The sequence below is a fragment of the Andrena cerasifolii genome, chromosome 4, assembly GCF_050908995.1.
Source record: "Andrena cerasifolii isolate SP2316 chromosome 4, iyAndCera1_principal, whole genome shotgun sequence".
Classification (NCBI taxonomy): domain Eukaryota; kingdom Metazoa; phylum Arthropoda; class Insecta; order Hymenoptera; family Andrenidae; genus Andrena; species Andrena cerasifolii.
Window position 1 is genome coordinate 11,798,231 of NC_135121.1, and position 16,904 is coordinate 11,815,134.

At 47.7% G+C, this 16,904-nt stretch overlaps 1 protein-coding gene across 2 annotated transcripts in view; it reads right to left on the bottom strand.

The window, feature by feature from the left end:
- Positions 1-16,904, bottom strand: part of LOC143367818 (neprilysin-1) — a 77,891-nt gene that overhangs the window by 38,832 nt on the left and 22,155 nt on the right. For both annotated transcript variants that reach the window (XM_076810012.1, XM_076810010.1), the window contains exon 5: positions 10,730-10,837. In XM_076810012.1, coding sequence (XP_076666127.1) covers positions 10,730-10,837 — 108 coding nt within the window. The remainder of the gene's footprint in view (positions 1-10,729; positions 10,838-16,904) is intronic.

Consider the following 16,904-nt stretch of genomic DNA (forward strand, 5'->3'; position numbering starts at 1 on the left):
ACATGAGATTACAATATCTTGCTATGACCGTAGATGACTTCACGAACAATCTTATAAACTTTAAGAATTTTCGTTGTTTGTTGATTTCACACAATTCTACGTGGCGTTGAAAATTCCGCAGATGAGGAACTTTTTTTTGTATCACCCGGACAGTCACAGCCACCAAGAGTCAACAGTATTAGATAAAATTTCAAAACAAAAATATTTACTATCTTTAAAGGTATACAAATACAGCTGAAGAAGTTTTTTGATCCCGCGACGTTTACTCTTTTTAAAATAGAATCCTAAATATAACCTATTCCCGGAGTGATTCGATGGAAGAGTACCTTTAAGGTTTAATAATAGGGAATGCAAACAATGCAGATTAGCTCCTCGGTGTAGCTAGTTGTTATGTTCCTCGACAAAGAAGCTACGCCAGCATGGAGCGCGATATATTCGACCGACTATCGTTTAGGTAAGCCAACTTAGCCAACCCTCGTCTCGCCAAGTTCGAGGGAAGGGGGTGACGCAATTGAATGCAACAGAACAAAGTTCACCTTCGAATCCGAGCATAGTTTCCGCGCCGTTTCATGCGCGGAATAGTTTCTCGACTAGCCGGGAAGTAAATCATCCCCCGGAGGTAGCCCGAGGCCAAATTGCCTAACCTTGACACCCTTGGCGACTTTCGGCTGGCGCTGGTGACGCGCTCGTTTTCGTCGTTTTTGTCTTCGCGGCTGGTTTCGCCGAGTGCAATTAATCTTCCCGTTAATTGGGGGGAACGGATCGCCTAGCCTCTTGCTTCAGACTTGCGCGGTACAGGTGCAACGGTGACAATCAATTTCCCCCCTTTTTCCGTTGGCAATAAGTACCAAACTACCAGCCAACTAATCGCGATGGCAAATGTTTAAGTAGAATACCGGCTGAATAGGTCAGGCGCGCAGTGAAAGCTACGCGGTCGCAGCCAGACCTGCCGTTGAAGCAGTTTCAAAGACACACCGATCATTTTCACACCTGGTAAACATTTCCCCCCAAGGCAAATTCTCGGTTCCAGTTCGATTCTATAGCACGCACCACTAAACGAAAACATCTCATCTAATTCTGGTGGAAGCAATAACTCCCACAGCGACGGTATCTTCTATAGAACACCTCGATGCTAAAAGCTAGGGTAGCGAAAGCCCCACGGTGGTAGGTGGATCCGTTACAGCAGCGCGAGAGAAAACAGAGAAGAATTCTCTGTGAAAGCAGGGAAAAGGGGAAAAAAGGCACCTCCGCCAGGTATTAGCCGAATACAATACAGCGTCGCCGGCACGAATAGCGCGACCTTCCAGAGGATCGAATGCCGAAGACGAGGGAGTCGGCTTCGAGGGAAAGTGGGTCAGATGGCGGGGCCAGGGCGTCGGGACGCACGCGAGCCGACGTTTTCGTTTCATTTCCCGAGGCACCGCGGTGCGTGTACGCCTTTTTTCTCTCGCCGTCCTCCCGTCGTATCGCGTTATCGTTGCCGCACGCACGCGATCGGACGCTGCGCAAAAAAAAAAGCACAATCGCAAGGCGAAAGCTGCCAGATACGGTTTCAAGGACCAGGCGCGCGAGCCGTGACGTCATTGGATGCGCATTAGGCCGCCTTCACCTGCATAATTACGCACAGGGGGTGGCCGACGCGTGTTACCAGCCGTTCCCAAGTAATTGCCTGTTAACTCGGCTCCCATTACCTCGGAGCAGGCGTACGAATCACTTTCTCGGGAATCGTGCCGAGCGTTACTTCGAATCTCATATCTTCGAGAATTTAGAAAGGATCTTGAGTCTTTCTGGCCCTCGAGCGTCGAAGCTTTATTGTTCTTTTCTATTTTTTGAGGGGGAGAGAAATTAAAGCTATCGTCCCTACGAGTTTCTGTGGAAATAGAAATTATAATGGTTTTCGTTATCTAGTTTAAGCGTCGGTATACATCTTCCCTCGCTCTCACAAGACTCCAACGCTTTCCAACTTCCAAAGCTTTCAAGATTTATTAAGCCTGCGAGCTAACTCCTCGAAGCTTCTGAAAATTTTCAGAAACTTCTGATCTCCTATAATATTCAAAGGGATCCGAAATTCGAGCCCATCACGCTCGGGGGCCATAGGAACTAGCTGAAAGGAGGCGGAAAGGATTCGATGCTCGTCTCCAAAGATTCCCCAGAGAGAATATCATAGTGCTCTCAGAATCGACAGGTCACCCCTGCTCTAAGGGAAACTACAGAGAAAAATACAAATTAATCGGGCCAGCCACAATTGGAAGCGTTTCCAGACTCCCCCGCTGCGAAGGCATCAGCGAGAAGCCACTCCGGCCCCCCCGGTTTAAAGCATTTCCGTCTGCGTCGTGCAATCGATAGCCCGACAACACTATTTTTATCAGTTCCACAGGCATAAAGGTAGTCGCCCAAGGCTGCTCGATGCAGCGAATAATTGCTGTCGTTCGCGGAGCCGGCCCATTCTCTGAGATTTGTAAACGGCCGCCGCCGCCGCGCACAAGCCCCATCGACTGCCGTAATATATCCACTAATTGTCCCGCGATTAATTACGCGCCCGTCCGCACACGCCCACCCACCAGCGAGGCTAATCCGCCGGTGACATTATTATCCGCGTGATTGTCGGTTACGTTATCGAGCCTCGTATCGGTGTCGTTTCGGCAACGTCGGTTAAGAGTCATTTACACGAGCTATCAGTGTCGATTCGTCGATACCCGCGGTGGTTACGAGGATAAATCGCGGCTGCACCGAAGCATCTTGTATCGTAGGGGATAGGTGGGATAGTTGATCACAGTTTTGCTTTTTTATTAAAATAATAATAATGGTTTGCTTTGTTTGTATTTAATTATGTAAGTTGTGGATTTTAAAGTATTCTCAATGTACTTGTACAAATTTGAGAGCTGAAGACTAATTTTAATGACTGAATTTCAACACCTTCTGCAGTAACGTTACGCACAAGTATCCCCCACTGAAGGGGAGACTTGATCAAAAGGTTAGGGAGACTTGATCAGTGACCCTTAAGACTAAATAACACATTAACTTTCTAAAAAATATTTATTGTCTTAGTCAGTAACACGAAATAAAGGGAATATCATAAAAAGAAAGTAAACTATAACTAACTTGACAGAATTACTGAAAAAATAAAACCGAAGAATTAAACTCTGTGACATAAAACAACATAAATGCATTCTTAAAAGACACTTTACATATCATCTGATTAAGATGATGATGAAGAGATGATTTTCCTTCTCACTTTCTTTGCCGTATTTTTCTGTTTCGTTAACCGTTCTGTGATTCTTTTTGGGTCATTTTCAGCTGTTCAAGTATCCCACCTCACACACTGATCAAGTATCCCTCAATTAGTAGTTCCTGATTTCTCCATATTTTTTGTTTCTCGAGAAATCAGAAATGAGATCATATTTCTTGAGAATTCTCGGGAACTAAATTCTACTAAAAGGTAAAAGGTACTTAATTCAGTATTCAATTTTCCTAAATTTTTAAATAAGAATTTAAGAGCACCTTCAGCAGTTAATAATATCGAATCTTCTGTACTGTGATTTTCTATTGGAATTCATATAGGTTCTACTGTTATTAATAAGGTGCATTATAAATTGTAGATGTGTTTATACGTTCTCGATTAACTAGTAATACATTCATTTACGAAAATAAATGAGATTTGTAATATTTTTCCTAGACTTAAGTTTCTCGAGAAATTGTTGTATTTCTCGAGAAATAGGAAATAAAAGAAATTATAAAATTTCTCGAGAAATTCTCAAGAAAGCATTCTCGAGAAGGAACACTACCCTCAATGCACTCGATTTAAAAAAGACGAGAAACTAAACATACCTTAAATATTTAGATCAATAAATAAATAGTATTAATAGGTCAGAAATTGTTGGTTTTACTTAATATATTTCAAATCGTTGAAAACGCAACATTTACTCGAAAAGAGGAGGAACAAGCAGACCGAAATATGAACTTTTTGGCTGCAAATAAGATCGAAGCTTCTAACAACATTATTCTGTGCTCCAAAAAGAAAACTGCAACGTGAAGTATTACGATAATGCAAACATTACCACGATAGCGTGACAGCAGGCACAAATTGCCAATATATTAATTAAAAAGCTGATGTGATCATGTACCCCCGCTGATCAACTATCCCACATTTCCCCTACAGTCTCCAATACACATGAAAACGGCATTTGTTCGTCTTTCATAACAAGTGCTGATCATCCGTCGTTCTCTCTGTTTCGCAATCAATTTTCCAGCTGCTCTTAATGAGCCAGGAAATCGTCGGTAACCGGTGCAAGTGTTCTCGATGCTTTTAAACGAGAGAATACATTCCCCACGGTGAAATATGAATTTATGAAAAATTCGCCCCAGCCAACTGCGAAATTCCAATAAATCACGGCGATCGAGTATCGGCAACGCAACACGAGTTATTTGATTTCAAAATAGAATATCGCGGAACGTCGATTTTGCTGCAGATAGAGCATGTGGCTACGCGCCGCGGCTGGATGCCCCGTTGTAATTGGAAAAGCTTTATTGTGTTTTCTATAACATTCTATTATGATGCTTTCGCTCTAATTCATGGCGGGAAACTTGTTTATCCCGGAACCGGCGACTCTTCCATTTCCATTTAGTTTGCGAGCGAAATGGCCACTAGATTGGACACGCGATGAATATCCGCGTCACGAGTAACTCTTTAAGTTGATATCAGTTCAATTTTTCACCGTAACTTTGCCCTCCAGTTGCAAACGAAAAGGCATCCGATTCTTTCTAAATGAACACCGGCAGCCAGAGAGAAATTCAAAAGTTTCTTCCCAAGAGTCGCCTGGATCCTCGAATACACTTCCCTCTTGCCAAATTACGGTCTTTCCCTTATCGTTCGCCTTTCAAACTTCCCCCCCCCCCCCCCCGAGCCGACATCGTAAATAAATGGTGGACGTGTGGAGAGTCAAAGCATTCCGTCGACGGTCGCGATCGAAGTGATAGGGGACCATAAATTCCAGCGGTCCGCGCGCCCCGGCAGCGTAAATCGTCGGGGGGTTGTCGATGACGAAGGGATAGATTTTTGCCGCGAAAGAGAAAAATTGTTTCGGCCGGCCGTCGATGTCACCGAATGCAAATCGCCCCGATAAAAAGGCATCAGGGCCGACCGCCAGCGAGCCGTCCACCCAGGCGCTTACGCCCCACCCCTCGAGAACGTTGCATACGGTTCGAGGGTGCTTGCTTGCGGAACACCGGCCGCGAATCAACCCCGAAAAACCAGCCGCCCGGCCCTCTGGTCCCGATGAAAAAGGCCAACGGCTGTGGTATTTCACCGGCGACAAGCTAATCGATCGCCAGCCCAATCCCCAACGCCACAGCCTCTCCCTCTCCTTTTTTTTCCCCCCGAATTTCAATTATGGCGAAGGATTTTTTTGCCAGCGATTGGTGTCGACGCGGCGTCACGTCAGACTTTTTCAAAGCGAAAACCACAGCCGCGGCGGAACAGCCACGCGCATCATGCCCATGGCCACTGAAATCCTGGCTTCCAATTAAATCGGCGTCGACGCGCGGTTAGGAATTAAAATTGAAACCCGTCGGTGCGCGGAGCGTCGCTGTTCGGTTAACGTGTTGCATTTAGCGTTCCGCGAGGCTGGCCACGCCGTTTCGCGGCCCGCAACGATTTCTCGGAGATACAGAGCTCTCTACTATAATTAATCGTATGTTTATTCATATCACTGCTCCATATGCAAGAGGGAATCGCACGGGGTGCATTACTGGCATGTCGCGAGCGTGCTCCTCGGCTGAAGCTGTTTCTAAAATCGTTTAAAGCAATGCCGAACGTAGCGCAGCCACGCAGAAAGGGAGACGCGAGCAGACAAGCGTTTTTCACGGGCACAAAGCGCGTTCGGACGTTTTTGTCCTGTATAGACACGCGCTGGCTGCTCGGCGAGCAAACTTCCAAGGCTCGCGTTATCGTGGCCGCGTGATAACGGCCTTGAAGCTCGTTTCCTGTCCGTCGGTGAGGCGAGCTAGCTCCTCGAAATAAGGTCCGCGACGTCGAGTCTCTTCTAGGCGACGACCTAGAAGGAGGGTGGAAAGGGGCACGCGGAGGTTCAGCAAAGTTTTCGTGCATACGCGAGAGTAATCGATACGTAACGAGATCTCGCGATTTAGCCAAGGACGGACTCGCTATAAATTCCGTCGTCTTCCTCTCCGCCCTCTCCCTGCTGTCTCTGTTGAAATCGCGGGTACGATCGATTTCCCCTGGCAAGGGAATCGGGAACTCTGTTTTCCAGGCAAACACGGCCGCGGAGGGTATCGGGCATCGATTGCGTAACCGCTATCGATTCCCGCCTTAAGGAGCTAACGTGAAATCGAACGATAGGCCGGGGATTCCCGGGGAACTCCGCTACCACGTGGCTCGTACGCTGGACGTTGCATTGTAAAGCAATAAGAGGATTCTCCCGTAGGACTAAACACGGCGGTTCGCGGGCCACCGCGACGAAATCTGCCGTTGAACGGTGTTGACCGACCAGGTTTACCCTGACTGTCATTCCTACCCCTTTATTGCGATTTCGATATTAAAGTCCAGGCTGTGGCTTCGTCTGGCTATAAATACAATTATTGGCGGAAGAGTCTGACGGCATACTCTGCATATAGTCGTCGTTCGATAAGAAAGGGCGCAGGGGATATTCGTGTGTAGAGCCGTGGGACCTCTTTGTAATCAGATCTCCATTGAATTGTAACAGTGGGCTGTAATATCGTCAGGGTTCAATAGAATATATTGGAATTCTAATCCGATCGATTCACTAGTGTCACGATTCGATGTTAAGCGTTACGTGTATTTAGAATCGTCTGATTTCGTCGGTGTAAAGGGATGCAGTGCCACCATTGTCACCCGTCCTATTGATAATAAAAGTCCTGCCGTTCTATATTCAACGGCTCCGCAGAAAGTTTTCGCGATCGCACGTAAAAGGGACGAATCTCCGTGGAGTCGATCAGCGATTAATCCACGGCCAGCCGACGATTCGGCGCCGATACTGATTGATTAATCGCATTGTCGGCCGTACGATATCGGCTCCACGACGGCCAACATCGGTCCGTTTCTATTCTTAGACCGCCTACATTGACTTTCTGGGTTAGAGCGTGCGGTTGTATTGCAATGACGTGAGAGTCCGGCGACCACCCTCCCCTCCGACCAACCTGCTTCTCTGCCCTCGGTATTTCGGATTTTTTTCTCCACCTTAAATTCCTCGCTCCAACGTTCGACGAACGTGCCACTCGGCGGAATGGTACATCGAGTTGGTGATCGCGATATAGATTCCAAGAGACCGTCATGCTCCGCTGATATTAGCCTCTTCCAGCCGAAATTAATTTCTCGCAGGACGGAAGAAATTGCCCGAAAATTCGAAATATATATTTTGCAACAACCTTCCTTTTACTCCCTTGCGCGGGGAGGAAAGATCGACCTGGAATTCCAACCCAGACCTCTTACGTGCTTGTCCAGCGATGAATTCTTTCCTTCCAATTCTACACCTCCGCAGTCTCCAACCATTATAGCGTCGTAAACTCGTGCGACGATTCGAGTATTCATGTCCAACCCATTTCCAAAGCTTCCCTCCGTGGATTGCATCCCCTTCGACGGCTCTCCCGCGGTACCCTCTCCTTCTCGGCACCCTTTCATCGTTCCCGCTGTGTCTACCACCCGCAATCCCGTCCGGTGATTCTTTTCTTCCAGCACCTCCGCCCGCCGCCCACCTCCACCGCCAAGCCCGCGTCCCGTCAGGGGTTGTTTCGCTCAGCCGGCATCCAGCTCCCTTTTTGCCGTCGTGAAACGTCTTCCGCGGCACCGGTGCACAATACAAAAACGAGGGAACGCGAAAGCATTAGCGGGCACCATCGGAAAATGCCCTTTTTCTTTTCAGCCCGCGATCCCTCGCCGCGGAGCTCTACTCCCGCGAAAGCGTTCCAACAAATTCTTCGTTATTATTTGCGCGATGGAGTCGCTTGTCCCGGGGAATCCATTGTCACCTGTAAGCTCCCGGGGCGAGGGAGGAGGGCTGAGAAACGGATAGACCACCGACTCTCAATCTTCCTCCACGAGGGTGCGGTTTTAACTGCAGACGACGAGTCGCGGTTCGCGACGTTTCAATGCGATTTAGTAAATGCGTTCTGGCATTCTGCTCGCCGAACGTCAGCTATTCCTGACAAATCGTGGTGCCGGGAGATCGCGTGAGGCGGATACACGTATCGTTCAATGCAAATCCTCCTCCACTGGCTCCAGTTTTCGGACTCTCGGTTAGCCAAGTGGTGCGAGTCAATGACTTCCGACCTCTGCTTGTACCATTCATTTACGTAACGGATACTGAGGGCCCGAAGAAACGGAGGAGAATCGTGAGACTGACCAGATTTGGACGCCCTGGATAAATCGTGGAACACTTCCGATCGATACGGTGTTTACCGTAACAAATGACGATAATATCGTCTACTTCGGTGATTCTGTTTTATCCAGTTATTTGTACCGCCCGGTCGCTTTCAATTTCTTCGCTCGCTGTCATTACTCTTCTTAAAACGAAACCCGCCAGTGTACTTCCAGCTAAAAAGGAAACTCTGAAATATTGAGGTAGCTGCTGATAAATCGTGTTCCACGGAGAGCGCCGAGAGGGACACGTATCGTCGAACACGCGCTTTTCCACTGCTTTCATAGTCGGCCCGCGGCGCAGTAGTGAAAGTCAACGATTCCCACGCCCGCCTGTATCTACCCTGAACTTTCCCAGCACAATTACGATTAATTCTGACGCGCGAACTCTTTGAGAAGCAGCTTCCCTCTGGTCGCAACCGGACCTTTACATTTATCCAGCATATTCCACGCTCCAGTTCCCTGTCGCGACATTCCTCGAGGAAGAACGCCCGAGGACGCTCGGGACCGAACCCGAAAATATCGAAGAGCATCCGTAGCACCGGGAACAAAGGCTGGACAAAGGAGCCGGTGGTCGGGCGGTCGAACGAGCGTGAAACAAATCGCTCAGAAGGATCCCCGTCGATGAAATATTTACATTTCGGCCCGGCGCGACATATATCGCTTAAAATATCGCCGTTCATAAATATTATAACGCGAGGGGACACGCGAGCGGTATGTATGTATATACGAGGGCGGATAGTACGAAGGGATCGACTTCGATCCGCGTGGAAACTGCCCGTTTCGTTCTCCACGCGCGTCCCGTGATTCCCGTGCGTATGAATAATCGATTGCCACGGCCGGAGGAGACTCTGCCCCGGAGGATCCGCAGAGGGAAACGCGGAAAGAGGGCGAAGGGTAGCCGCGTCGACGGCTGAATATATGAATGAACGGTGCGACAGATGCATTATGGTTACGTTGCCGCGGAACCTCAACAAAATGCATGTGCAACACGTGCACCCTGGCCGAGGAACGGTGTCTACTTTACGGGAGATCGTATCGGAGGTCTGCTCGCGTCCAGAGCAATTTCGAGTTTTCAGATTGCACGGGATCGAGAAGTTTTACTGGGATCGAGAAGTTTCGAGGTGCGTGGCGTGCGACCGTGCAAGGATATACCTGTCCTTTTTTTTCTCAATAATGTCATCCACTGACGGCTACCAAGTTATAAGGGATTCTGGCAACTTTCGGTTATGTCTTCCCCGTTCTCAGGTGTCTCAGGTGTCTCTTGAAGAGTTTACGAAGCGCGGATAAACGGAAGAGCGTGGACTTGAACGAGACTTGCGCCACGTACTCGGCAAGTTCTACAATCTATATTGTATATGTACGTATCTTCGCATGCACACATACATTCTGTCAAAAAAGTACCGGGAATCGATCATTTAAAAAGCTCGCTTAAAGGGATTGTTGAAATTCTTTTTGTCGGTAAGTTGGCAATATGACCAAATTCGTCGAAAAAGACTAGATTTGTGGAAAGAAAAGTCATGAATTTTGCACCACGACAACGCACCATCTCGCAAGGCTATTATCGCGAACGAATTTCTGGCCAAAAACTCAACAAATCTTATCCAGCAGCCACCGTATTCCCCTGATATAGCTCCAGCCGACTTTTTTCTTTTACCAAAACTGAAATTACCACTTCGAGGCACCCGCTTTCAGTCGATAGATGACATAAAAGAGAATTCGCGGCGAGTACTGAAGTTGATTCCAAAAGATGCGTTCAAAAAATGTTTTGACGATTGGGTTCTTCGTTGGCATAAGTGTATTATTTCGAAAGGGGCCTACTTTGAAGGCGATGCAATAAATTTGAATGAACAATACATATTTTCTGTTTCATTGACCAATTCCCGGTACTTTTTTCACAGAATGTATACTCACTGGCACCCAAAAGCTGAGTGAAAAATCCTCCACTGTTTTCACTACCTGCTCGCAGGACTTAGTTGCTCCTACCACCCGCGCTTTCATCTTCAAGCCCCGTATTAAAGCGCTGGAAAGAACGCTACCCCTAGCATTATCATCTCGACGTGCTCCCGATTTATGCAGTAAAGTTTGATTGCTCGAGTCTTTGTGCACGTTGCGCCAGTTTCATTCTCGTTCTGATTGCACGCGAATCCCGGGGATAAACCGGCAACAACGCGACGCATCGCCCGCGGAAACGGAGATGTTAGCGTAGCCGACGACCCAGCGTAATATCCCGCCTGCATTTCCCCGGCGCGACGCGGGGTATCGTTTTCTAATAGAAAAGCTACTCGGAGCCTCGTCGAATGCATCGACCGGCGGGTCCGTCGGGGATCGACTTACCGGGTGTAAAATTCACCGGCTTCTCCTTGAATTCCAAACAGTCGGTGTAGAACTGGCCCAGCTTCTCAAACTCGCCGACCATGTGGCCCGTCCTGTTCGCCAGCAGCTCTGAAAGATACATTCCGGACACGTTAGAGGAGGAACATGCTCCGAATCGGGGCGAAGGTCGCCCCGTGCATTCCGAAACGAACGGTCTCGCGAATAACGATCAAAGTGGGCGAGATTAACCACCCCTGATAGACACCGCGGCTATCGAAACATCAAACGTTTCCGTACGTCCAGGAGGAGCATCCCTCGCGACAGAAATATTCCGTATCGCCAGCGAGCACGAATCACGGACTCATGCGGGTAGAGAAATATGACGATTTCCACCGCGACGAATATATCGCGGCTCGCCCTCGCACTCGGTGACCGAAAATGGCAAAGGTTCGTTCGGACCTGGCTGAAAGCGATCGAAGGGGGTGACTTGGAATAGATCGAACGGAAATTCCGCCCCCCCCCCCCCCCGCGGAGACGAACGTATGGACAGCTATTAAAATGCCAGCAATGGCTGCTGAAGTGATTTAAAAGTTCATCTATTATTTTATCGGTGCATCGAGCAGGACGTGTAGGAACGAAAATTCAGCCGCGCGAGAGGAACACAGCCTGTAAAGAGGATCGTACGAGGGTGTGGGAAGTTCTCTGCGGAATTTCCTTCCCGGGGGGAAAAATTGCTGTTGTTGCAACATCGGGGGTTGAACTTGAGTCCACGGCGCAGCTGCTTTCGCTGCAATTTTTCATGCAAACTCCAATGAACTCCGTTGCCATAATTCATCGCGCCCTGTTCTGGTCCACCTTCACAACGAATAAACTTCCCTCGCCCACGTGCAAGCTATCAGCTACCGATTTACCGGCTACCAATCTCGAGTTTCAACATCTTCGTCCCTCGAGCTCAGCCAATTTCTATTTCGCGTGGAGGCCCCTTCGTGGGCCGTCGCAGCGAACGTCGAGGCGCCGACGAAGCAACGGAAGGAGGGAAAAAAAAGAGGAGGGAAACGAGGACGATCACGAGGAACGAAGGGTAGCCAGGCGTCGACTTTTTCAATTCTTCGAGGTCGTTCGACGAACGATCGCTGCACCGTATGTGGAGCATTGTGTCGAGTCATAGGACAACGTGCATGACACACTTCCGTGTGCACCGTATATCGATTAACATGAAATATTTATAGTAACGGCAACCGTCAGGCCTTCGCTGACCTCCTGCGGGACGTCCTCGACTTCCACGTCTCCTATTTGTTTCCACTTTCGGTGCTTTTATTACTTTCACGCTTTCCCCATTGCGCATAGTCGCCCCGCGATCGTTACCACGGACCTTCGCCACTTTCCCACGCGTTTCCGTGAAATTTCGCCGCGGATCGATTACTCGCCGCGTTCGACCGGCTGCTCCTGGATTCCTCCGGCGGTCGAGCGACGTGTACGTACCTCCCGGCTGAACGGGGGTAGCGGATCCAAGGAAATTTGCGATTAATAATCTATGCGGGGCTCGTGGCCACGGCGGCGTAGATTGAAAATCGATATTACGTCTACGTCGCTCCTCGCTTTACTGTGTCGTTCCTCTCTACCAGAGCATGCGGCCGTAAAGGGAATTAAGATTTAATGCAATCAACCGTGGTGTCACCGTGAACGCCCGGGCGTGATGTACAATTTAACGAAGGCGCGTTCTTCGTTTTACCGGCACTTGTAATCGAATAGGAACCTTCGAATTTTCGGAAGCCACCGCCGCAACGGGAATAATGCGGAAATATGCTACAGGGCTAATACGATGCACAGAGTATCCAGCCGTATTCTAAATAAGCCGCCCCTTTAGGCAAATCATCGACAATTATTTATAGAGATGCATCCCCTTTGTCGATCGCCAGGCGTGCCGAGCCAGCGCACGAATAATTCAATACGAATCGGCCGTAGACCGTGGTTAATCAATCAATCCAATCCACCGATTATCCCGATTTTCCACAGCGACGAGGTTCAGTAGAGACTTTCGCGTCGAATAATCGCGATCGCGCAACTGTTACACGCCGTTTCGAGTAGCCTATCGCTGAGAGAACGAGCCAAATGGACCGTGCTCTCGCGATAAAAGCGCGCCAATAATCGAGCTCGCGTTCCCTAAAAAAAAATTCCACGGAATATCTCCACCAGCTATATCCACCAGCTTCCTACGCAAGCATTGTTTAATTACCACTCCGACTCGAAGAATGCACACTTCGTTACGGCAGGCAGACGGAAATTGTTCACGGATGTGGCTTCTTTTGTGGCTCGCTTCGGTGTGTCTAATTTCCAGCGGATCCGACGGCAGACGAGATACGGCACAACGCCGACCGTTCACTGAGATTCTCTCGGTTAGAAATCTGCCTGACACCGCGGAGAACGGAGGGATCGTTCGACCACCAGCGAAAGAATTGACGAGTCAAATTTATGAAAAAAAGAATTGTATTTGTAGAAAACCCTGTACGTGCATTGTTTTCTACAGAAGTGGAGTTGGTCGTACCGGTGGTGCCATTTTTTTTTTAGCAGTATTGGTAACTTATTTACAAAGGAAAATTTCATTAAAAGTCTGTACTACAGTATTACCATTGGCATGTTAAACATTTTCAGGTAAATTTTTTTTATTTATTTTTTATTTATTAACGGGGTAAACCCTTTGTTATAAGAAGTACAAATCGCAGTCACACAAGCATAGAAGAAACAATTAGAAAGTACAAAAGAAAAATAATTAAACGAAAGAAAAACAGAGAAATAAGAGCAAACGAACCATTAACGATAGTTACAAAATAGATATAAAAAAATCTTAGTAATAACAGCAGCAAACATAACAGTCAAATAAATATACGAGTATAAACAAACAGGTAAGGTAAGGAGAAGTGAAAAAGGAGAGAGGTAAAGGGAGCGCGAAGGTTAAAGTGAAGGGGAATGGGAAGCACGAACTGCGATCAAAGCAGAGTGATTGAAGGAATTGTAGGAATTATTGAAGAAGTCAACGGAATTAGAATACCGATTCGAAGTTATTAGAAGTCGATTAAGGGGGTAGGTTACCCTCAAAATTTTCGAAAATTGTTTTTTAAGATGTTTGCATATTCCGCTAGCTACATCTTTCTGCGCATTTTAAGCCCAATCGGGCCCCGAAATTCTAAAAAATGAAGGAATTACAGTAAAAAATGTACGAGCCTGTACGTGAGATCGGATAACGAGGGCCAACTTTGAACGCGATTTCCCGGAAACTACGTTTTCCAAAACGGTGAACATAAAATCTCGAAAACCGCTCGAACGATTTGAATGAAAATTTACAGGGAGTTGCAGGAAACTATTCCCATCCATGTATTGCGAGCACATTTTCAATATAAATTCTTTTTAAAAAAAGGATAAAAAATATTTTTCCTACAAAAAAGGAAAAAATCAGAAACATCAATACAACAATTGTATTAATTTTTTTAACAAAATTTTGCTTCCTGCACAAGATGGATACTGTTTTACATATTATAAAAATGCCTTTACTTTGTGTTTTAAGTAATTCACCTGTCCGGAATCGTGTTCACCATCAAACGGTGAATCGCGTACACGCTCTCACATTTATATTTATAACTTTTTATCCTATAAATATATTTAAATTCTTTTTTTTGCGCATTAAAGTCAACGAAATGACGCTTAACAATTAAAACAAAAATTATCTCCATATTCATTTATTACTTCAGAATGTGCGTTTAAGAAAGGCCTGATTTCGGGCTGTTGAGGGTAACCTACCCCCTATACGACTATTATAGTAGCCGTAGAGTGTTCGATGTGACTCAGGAAGGGAGTATGTTTTCTAAGGCAACGCACCGGTGCATAAAAAGTAAGTTTTTCAAGGATTTGGCACGGCGTTGATCAAGGCTCATTAATCCAAGGCGCGGCAGCATGAAGTCATAGTTTTTGTTTTAATATTGACACTCACAGTCTTTTCTACAAGGACTCTTCAATTTCAACAAAGTTCTTCGCAGCTGTGCACAGGGTGTTCCTCTTCGTTCCAACCTCTTAGATACCTCCATCGTTATGCCCACAAAAATACGTCTGAGAAAAGGAATGTTTGCTTCGAAGAGGCAAACGTTATGATCTGCAAGACTTCTCTGGTGTTTTCGTCAAATGTTTCTCCAGCGGCGACGGTGAAGTTGAAGTGGAAGGGAATAACAGAATCTAGGACCAAGTGACCTTTCATTTGAATGCAGCCAATAGCTGCCCGTGGTCGTAGTGGCCCGAAGAAAAGATCAGCCCGTCCCAAATTCTCTGCGCTGGGTTATTGTTCCGAGACCGACCGTCCGTCGTAATCGGGGGAAGAGAGACAAGGGAGGAGCATAGAGGACCTCGGTCGCGAATAAAGTGGACGGATGCGCGAAATGGGTCGAAATCGCAATCTGCAAACTCGTTACACAGCACTCCGAGGCGAGTTCCGTGGCCACTCGTCGCGAGACCAAAGTAGCGGCGGAAGTCCGCGGCTGTCGGTTCTTTTGCTCCTTCCAGCCATCTGCCCCTTCGCGTTCTTCCCTCCTTTTGTCGTCACTTTCTCGTCTCGCTGTCCCGTCTAAATGAGAACTCGAAATTTCGGCGCTAGTCGCTCACATAGAAGCCGTCCAGCTTTTGTCGAGGCCTGTTTTCATTTTCTCCCTCAACCCTCTTCTTCTGCTTCACCATCTCCCTCCGCCATTCATTTCTTCCTTAACAGTCCCTCACCCCCTACTCCGCTGCTTTTCCAAAAAAAAAAAAAACGCCACCATTTCAAGGCACGCGCCTAACTAACCCGCCTATGCTAAAAAAAGAAAACGAGAAGAACGTACCGCGGCAGAGCTGGCAGCCGTTGGGTAACCGTTTGCCAGGTTGGCTCCCCCCTTCGTCCGGTTGCGGGCGCGGAAACGAAAGTTTCAGCAATCGAACGGTCGTTAAGGCGTCGCTTAAAAAGGCTTCGAACGCGGGTGGGCGAATTCAATTTGCGTGTGAAAGAAATTGGAGAACAGGACGCGACCGGGATGGCTGCCCGGGGGGGGAACTTTTCCCCCGTCTCGCGACGAATCGAAGGAGATTCGCCGAGAAGTTTCTGCGACGACGCCAGTCGCGGAACGGAGAACTTTCCGCGAGACTCTGCTGAACTGATTAAAAAACGGAAGTTCGTAAAATGCTGCCGTATACTCCGGCGTCCCCCTATCGCGATCGAGTCTACTTTCTCGAAAAGTCAGCCTATGGCAAGAGCATTCGCTAATGATTTCAAGTACTGGAATATGAAGATGCTGCGACGCGAAGGTGTCCAGTTGTCGAAGGGAGGGTTGCGAAATATTCAGAACGAGGAAGTCGCGGGAATGGCAGAGTAGGTAGCTGCGTATCCACCTTCGTTTGTAATATTAAATGCATCCCCTTTCGTGCGAGGTAAAAGTGCTCGCGAGCCGCAGCATACGTGTCAGAAATTAAAGTAAAACCGGGACGTCCTCGGCTCCATATCGCATTCAATTTTCAATGGGGCATTGTGCTCGTGTACATCCACGGAGCACATGCAAATTGCGAGCGTATAAACGGTGCATTTTTTACAGGCTGGCCCATTGAAACGTTAGCGTACAGGGATGCGTATTATTCCGGCGTAACGTAGCGGTAATATAAGCAGAGACATAATGGCCAAGGTGTAATGCGTTCCGCGGAAGGGACGATATTAAAAAGCCGGCCGGATGCAAACTTTTAACCGCTGCCACGGTTAATCCTCCGTTCCCTTTCCGCCACTCCCTCTGCTAATTAGCCGAATGTCACCTAACGACCATACAATTAGGACGTCGGGGGCTAGAAATTGCCGGGGCTTATCTGATTGAAGAAAGGAAAAACTGAGTCGTAATGCGATCTTGATGGCCGCAAAGTGACTCGCCGCTCGCAGGATCGTCGAGACCTTGCCTGGGAATTATTGTACCGCTACCTTGAATACTTTTCTAATTATTCGAAACACTCCGCGTGCCGAGAAGACCACTTAAAGGTTACGCCGGCCGCGACACATATTCATTAGCCCTCAACGCGTGCCGAGCTGCAAAATTATAGCGACGACGCGAAATATTCCGTCTCCCTTTACTGGTGCCATTAAACGGCAACCGAGGAAATTCGTTCCAGGAATTACAACCCGATGAGCTTCGAATAAAAG